We start from the raw sequence: 7,708 nt of genomic DNA on the forward strand, positions 1-7,708 counted from the left end.
ACACTGCACAGCTGGGTACGAAGCCTTTACCTCCGTGGGACAGTGTTGTGCTAGGAAAGACTCTGCTCCTTTAAGGATGGGTAACCCTCCCCTTGAGGTGGGGTCTTGCTGTATAGACCAAAGTCTCTGAAACTCCTGACCTCCCCCTCTCTCCTTCCCCAGGGCTGGGATTGCAGGCACGCGCTACCACGTGTGACCTTTAAAGATGCTTATTCCAGTAAAGACGCATAAACTCCTCCAAAGACCGTGGAGGAGGGAAGCCATGTGTACGGAAACTTTTCATAAATATTTCAGCCAAGTCATGGGTGGTAGTGAACACAGAGGTCAGAGGATGGAGAGTTTAAAACAAGCCAGGGCTACATGGTAGGAATTAGAAAGGGAGAAAGAGAGGGGAGGAGGGAGGAGGAGGGAGGGAGGGGGAGGGAGGGAGGGGGAGAAGGAGGGAGGGAGGGAGGGAGGGAGGGAGGAGGGAGGGGGAGGGAGGGAGGAAGAGATAAAGGAGGAAAGGGAGAGAAATTGAAAAGGAACATGAAGACACGAGAAGCACACATGATCAGAGCTTGACATTCAAATCTGGGGTAAGTTTGTGGGTATTTGATGTATAATTCTCTACTTTTGGAAATTAGCAAACACTTTTATAATCAAACACTAAGTTTAAAGAGCTTATAAGAATCACACGCATCATAAGAACAAAAAAATTATCAAGTCGGTATATGAAGTCTAGAAAATTGGGCTAAACTCCATGGACTTTTTTAGATTAAAAACAATCTCTAAGCCCTAGGGGGTGCATGTGTGGTCCCAGCACTCGGAACACAGAGGCAGGTGGATGTCTGTGAGTTCAAGGCCAACCCGGTCTACAATAGAGAGTTTCAGGCCAGACAGAGCTGTCTAAAACAAAGCAAAACAAAACAAAACAAAGCAAACAAAGCAGAAACAACGTCTAAGACCATTTGATGATATAGATGCCTGCTGTGTCTGCCTCTCAACTCCTGAGTCTTTAACTGTCCAGTGGCCTGTGTGACCTCTTCCTTCCTGAGCGCCGCGCCCCCTGCTGGCAGCGCGCTCAGCTACTGGAGGCAACAGGACTTGGATGCAGGTGCACCCCCTGGACTGGGGTTCCCTCCTGGCTGGTTCCCGGAAGCAGCTGTGGAGGACAGGAAAGCACACAGCAGTTCAGAGGAGGCTGTAGCAAACCTGCCTTTGACTCCTTTTTGGAGCAAGTTCAAGGCTTGGCACGTGCAGAGAGCAGACAGGGAGTCAGGAGAGCAGGGGAACCAGAGGAGCTTCCCCACTGAGAAGCAGCACAGTGACTAATGTCAGCCAACACCTGTGAGACCCGGGGAGCAGTGGGGACTGACTGGGGGAAGGACTCCAAGGGGGAGGTTCCCATTTAGCTCCAGACACTTTTATCCAGTCTACTGGTGTGGCCAGATCTTGACCTTTTAAAAAGAAGAGCTGAAAAACCTCTTCTTGTTTGTTTGTTAGAACTGGAGTATCCCAACTTTAAACTGTGGATGGCGAATGCACATTTTAAGGGAAAGCTCCTGAGCTAGACAGACAGCTCAGGGACAGAGCACTTGTTTAGTATTTAACTAGGCCTGGGTTCAACTCTCAACACTGCTATTTTAAAAAGGAAACGGTAGGCCTTATGTTTACACAAACCTGCTCCTTTTCCCAAAGGCAGCTTATTCACTAGCTAAGTCCCCCCCCGGGGGGGGGGAGCAGCGATATATAAGAGACCCTGGGGAGACAGCAAGGGTATCCCCATCTTCAAAGCTGCTCTTTGAAAATAACTCCAGCCTGCCCATGCAAGAACTGGGGACCAGACAGCGTCTATGCTGAGAACAGAGGGACACATGCTTGGGAAGTCAGGCAGCCTCTGGCAGGGACAAGAAGCCAAGTCCGGAACACATAGCTAGATAAGGAGATAACTGGGGGAGGGCGGGGGCGATCGTGTGGCATGATGCCATGTGACGGGAGCCGGGACAAATTCCATTTGAAGCTAGGATCAGTTGTGTGCCCTGGTTCTTTGAAGTCTTGGCTTCTAGTCTCTGCTCCACCCTGACCAACTTCTCTTCCTGCACAAAGCCTTAGTCAATCTGTCTCCATCTCTCCCTCTCTCTGATTACATTTATTAGGTGGGGCGGCACACGTGCCACAGCACATGCGGAAGTCAGAGGACCACTTTTGAGAATCAGTCCTCCCCTCCCACCTACTGAGGAAAGGTCTCTTGTTTCTGCCACTCTGTGTACTCCCAGGCCTCTGAGCCACCCCCCACCCTGGTGTAGAAATACTGAAGGTGCAGATCTGTGGTGCTCTATCTGCCTTTTTATGGGCTCCGGGATTGGACTCGGGCCATCAGATTTGCACAGCAAGCACTTCTGTGAGCCGAGCCATCTTGCTAACTCTGCCCCTTTTCGATTGCTTGTTTTGCTATGTTTTAAGAGAAGGTTAAAATTCAAAGTAATTTTCCTATCTTAGAGTCTCCTGAGTGCTGGGATTACAAGCATGTCTCCCCGCGCTTAACTTCACACAACTCCCCTGGATACCTGGTTATGCGTGAGTGTGTGGAGGGGAGGTGGGTGGGGGCACGTTCATATGTTTGAGTTTGGATGTTGCATGGCATGGTTCACATGTAGAAGGAGGTCAAAGGATACCTTGGGATGTCAGACCTCACCATATTTCAAACAGGGTCTCTTATTATTTGAGGCTAGCTGACCTGTGATCTCTCTCTCTCTCTCTCTCTTCCTCTCTTCCTCTCTCCCTCCCTCTCTTGTTTATTTTTCCTCTCTGTGTTTCTCTTTTCTCTCTGTGTCTCTGTCTCTGTCTCTGTGTGTCTCTGTCTCTGTCTCTGTCTCTCTCTCTCTCTCTCTCTCTCTCTCTCTCTCTCTCTCTGTCTCATCTGACTTTATGTGTGTTCTGGGGATCTGACCTGGGCCATCTCCTTGGCCTCTACACATGAATGGGGCCCCCTGCAGTTCAGCCCTGGGCAGTGTGGGGTGGTTCTGAAGTCGCCACTAATAGTTTTACAGGTCAAATGCACTTTGAGTTCAAGGGAGACCTTTCCAACCATACACTTAACATGGGTGATGCTAAAGACAGTTAGCCTTCTCTCACTGGTCGTGTACAAACCAAACCTCATGATGGTGAAGCTAGGTTTCAAGTAGTCAAACAGCTGGAAAGTCAGCCTTTAAAATTCCTTCCAAGTAATAACTGCTGGCACAAACATCTGCAGCCTTAGAATCAGAGTCGACCTCATGTTCAACTGCAGGACCCTAGAGCATCCCTCTGTCTCTATCTCGGGACCAGACTCTGCCCCATACTGACTGTGTGGCTTGGCCACAGCACTTCTTCTCCAGCAGGCCCAGTGCCCTCCCACACAGAAAGGAAACCACAGTCCAAGCCCAGATGCACTGCATGCTCAAAGTGCCTGGCCAAGGCTCCGCCTGCCTCTTCTGCCTACCTTGCTTGGCTGCCTGCTGCTTCTGCTTCTCCTCCTCCAGTGCCTTCATCTTGGCCTCGTACTCGTCAGCCAGTGCCTTCCACTCCTTACGGTTGTTAGTGATCCCATCCAACATGGGTGTGATCTCCTCATGAAACCGGGAGAATTCCTGGAGAGGAGAAGTGAAGTACAATGAACAGGAGGGATGAAGGGACGGAGGGAGAGAGGAGAAAGAGAAGGACGTAGGGGGAGTCTATGTTCAACTAAAGGACCCTAGAGCATCCCACAGCCTCTAGTAAGGGACCAGATTTTGCCACATACTGACTTTGTGACTTGGCCGTAACCCTTCATCTCAGTGAAATGCCTCAGTGAAACAAGGGCATCGCCCTAGGACCCTGGATCAAGGTGGGGTATGTTCTGCCTGGCATTGGAGTGAGCTGCCTCTCATGGCCGCTGACACTAGGGAGCCCCTCCTTCCCCTGCTTGGAACTTTCCTGTATGGCCACTCCTTCAGCGTGCAATGTAAGTCTTAGCATGTCATTCACTGATGTCTACTCTTTCACATCAGAAGTCCCAGGCACCCAAACCTCACTTCATGAGTGTTTCCTCCCGTCTGTGGACCTTGTGCAGCTGTTCTTTTTGATGGAACATTCTACCCTTCCACCTTTCCTTGAGGTCCCTACTTCCCTAACACTCGCCCAGGGAAACCTTTTCTGACCCTGTAGGTAAACTGAGTCCCCATTGGATGTCCCCAAAGCCCTCTCTAATCAATGTCCACTTCCCTATAATGACTCTCTTTGCCTGCCTCTCCCAGAGGATGGCACCTAGAGATGGCAGGAGCACTGCCTGGGTCATCCCCTCAGTTGGTTTTGAATTAGCACTGGTCTGGAACACACAGCTACTTCATAAATACCCAGTGAATGAAACTCAGTTATTGAGATGACTCCTATGGACTCCTGCAACTCTAGGAATTGAATAACACCTTGAACACAGTACCCTGCAATCTATGGGGCAATTATCTCCTCTGGTCTTTCGAGCCCCGCCCCCAATGTGGGTTGCCCTGTCACTCCTTCGCTTGTAGTGAGGAGAGACGGGAGTGCAGATTGGTGAAGTAGGTTTGCTGAAGTGAGGAGGGACCCATTGCAGCGGGAGCCAGGCAGGGCTTACCATGCCCAGAGATGCCTGAGTTGTGGTCTGGGCTCTACCAGGACCTGTGTGACTTTGGGATAGTCACTGCTGAAGCTCACTTTCATCTAGACAGTGGGGTGGAAATGGCACCTACCCTAGTGTAGTTGGGATTAAGCAGGCAAATCTCCATTTATAACTCTACTGCCGGCAGTGTGAGCAGAGGCATGCTGTCCTGTTAAGCAGATGGCCCTCGGTCTGTGTGAGGACACAGATACTTGTGGAAAGCCCTGGCCTGGGTGTTAGGTGAGCCAGCTTCAGTCCTGCTCCACAGGTGGATCCAGAAATGCTAGCCCGGTCGCATCCTTTCTGACCTCTGTCTCCTTATATATAATGTGGCCAAAAGAAAACTAATTCACGGGAGGTGGAGGCAGGCATGGTGATGCAGTGATGTTACCCTAGCACCTTGGAGGCTAAGGCAACAGGATCATGAGTTGGAGATCAGACTGGGCAACATAGCCAGACCAAGTCTCAAAAATGAAGAGGCGGCCAGGTAGACAGTAGAGATGGGTTTGTTGCTGGTGGGCCTCTCGAGAAGGATCTAACCTGAACTGGCCTTTTCACAATGACATTCTGTCCATAAAAGTATGCTTCATCATTTGTCCCATGGGTATTTGTTGAGCAAGGAGGAGAAACGAGCTCCAAGCTTGAGCTGGAGGTTATCATTCCCCTCCACAGAGTAGGAAATACATCACGTGGGCCCTGTGGTCTGCTGGACTCTGAAGAAACCTACCTTATAGACAAAGGTGCACACAAAATCGATGAAGCCGACCTGAAGCTTGGGAAGTTCATCTGCCTTGTTTCTGTCCATCATGGGCTGTCATGGAAGAGAGAAAGAGTTAATGGCATGGAGCAGTAATAGGGGCTCACCCTGCCCAAGAAACAGTCTTGCAAAAAAGGGTGTAACCCCGTGTTCAAGGCCATCCTCAACCCCTAGCGAGCCTAAGACCAGCCTGCCATGCGTGAGGCTCTGTTTCAGAAATAAACTCACCAAGCTTCCAGACTTGACTAGCAATTTGGAGAAAATAGGGAAGACAGAGCGGGATGTGTTAATGGGCGTGCAGAATGTGAGTGACCAAGCCAGAGTGTGGGAAACACTAAAACAAACGCCCACTGTCTTAACAATTACATAGAGGACGGACAGACGGACGGACGGGGAGGTTTGGGAGGGGAGCAATCGAACTGCTGCTGCTGCTACTGCTTCCTTGGGGCTTCAGAGGTGGAACCACACTGGGTTTGGATTCTGATTTGGACAAATGAACAGAATTCTTTTCTCCGTTAGAGGAGACAAGCAGTGGAAGTGAGATGCTGTTGAAGTATCATTGCCGACGTCGCCATGCGATATGGTGCTGGCTCTAGCTATGTTTATTTGTAATCAAATCTTCTCTCTCAGAGATACAGTGTTTAGGAAGAGATGGCCATGTCTGGGATTCACACAAAATACCCCAGCCAAACAGGGACCCCTCCCCCCAAAAAAACAAACAAACCACGTTCAGCAAAGTAGGTAAACCGAGGAGACATGTTTTGCTAATCGTTGACTCTGGCTAATGGTACTGAGAGATCACTGGCCAGTCAGGCAACCTTTTAAAATGTTAAAAGGACAAAAACGAGAGAAGCCGGTGGGGCTGAGACCAAAGTAGATTATTATGACTTCTCAGATCAAGAGATTTCAGAGAAGACTATTAGCAAGTGGCCTAGAGACCATTCTTAGGATATTTTGGCAGGGGTGTGGCAGTTTCCCCCCACACACACACACACCCACCCACCACCCCATCACCCCCACCCCATCACCCCACCATCCCATCACCCCACCACCCCATTACCCCACCATCCCATCACCCCACCCCCCATCACCCACCATCCCACCACCCCACCACCCCACCACCCCATCTCTCCACCATCCCACCACCCCACCACCCCATCACTCCACCATCCCACCACCCCACCACCCCATCCCCACCACCCCATCACCCACCACCCCATCATTCCACCACCCCATCCCATCACCCCACCACCCCATCCTCCACCCCCACCACCCACCCCCCATCCTCCACCATCCCACCCCCCACCATCCCCACCATCCCACCCCCCACCCACCACCCCACCACTCCATCACCCACCATCCCACCCCCCACCACCCCATCACCCCACCACCCCATCCCCCACCACCCCATCACCCCACCACCCCATCCCCACCACCCCATCACCCCATCACCCCCACCACCCCATCACCCACCACCCCATCACTCCACCATCCCATCACCCCATCCCCACCACCCCATCACCCCCCCACCCCATCACCCCACCACCCCATCCCCACCACCCCATCTATCCACCATCCCATCCTCCACCACCCCCATCACCCACCACCCCATCACCCCCCACCCCATCCCCACCACCCCATCACTCCACCATCCCATCCCCCACCACCCCATCACTCCACCACCCCATCACCCCATCACCCCACCACCCCATCACCCCACCACCCCATCACCCCACCACCCCACCACCCCGCCACCCCATCACCCCCCCACCCCACCACCCCACCACCCCACCACCCCATCACTCCACCACCCCATCACTCCACCACCCCATCACTCCACCACCCCATCACTCCACCACCCCATCACTCCACCATCCCATCACCCCACCACCCCATCCTCCACCACCCCACTCCACCACCCCATCCTCCATCACCCCATCACCCCACCATCCCATCACCCCACCACCCCATCACCCCACCACCCCATCACCCCACCACCCCATCTCCCCCACCACCCCATCACCCCACCACCCCATCACCCCATCACTCCACCACCCCATCACCCCATCACCCCATCACCCCATCACCCCATCACCCCACCACCCCATCACTCCACCACCCCCTCCCCCGCGCCCCATCACCCCATCACCCCATCACACCCCATCACTCCACCACCCCATCACTCCACCATCCCATCACCCCACCACCCCATCCTCCACCACCCCATCACCCTACCACCCCATCCCCCACCCCCATCACCCCATCACCCCACCACCCCATCACCCCACCACCCCCTCACCCCACCATTTTTTTTTTTC

General features: G+C 52.8%; 1 protein-coding gene across 1 annotated transcript in view; it reads right to left on the reverse strand.

Moving 5' to 3' along the window:
* Positions 1–1,028: 1,028 nt before the first annotated feature.
* Positions 1,029–7,708, reverse strand: part of Pde6a (phosphodiesterase 6A) — a 68,860-nt gene continuing 62,180 nt past the window's right edge. Inside the window, exons 20-22 of the mRNA XM_032885986.1 lie at positions 5,361–5,444; positions 3,464–3,611; positions 1,029–1,144 (exon numbers count right to left, since the gene is read on the reverse strand). Coding sequence (XP_032741877.1) covers positions 1,068–1,144; positions 3,464–3,611; positions 5,361–5,444 — 309 coding nt within the window. The 3' untranslated portion in view covers positions 1,029–1,067. The remainder of the gene's footprint in view (positions 1,145–3,463; positions 3,612–5,360; positions 5,445–7,708) is intronic.

The sequence above is a fragment of the Rattus rattus genome, chromosome 15 (assembly GCF_011064425.1).
Source record: "Rattus rattus isolate New Zealand chromosome 15, Rrattus_CSIRO_v1, whole genome shotgun sequence".
NCBI classification, from domain to species: Eukaryota; Metazoa; Chordata; class Mammalia; order Rodentia; family Muridae; genus Rattus; species Rattus rattus.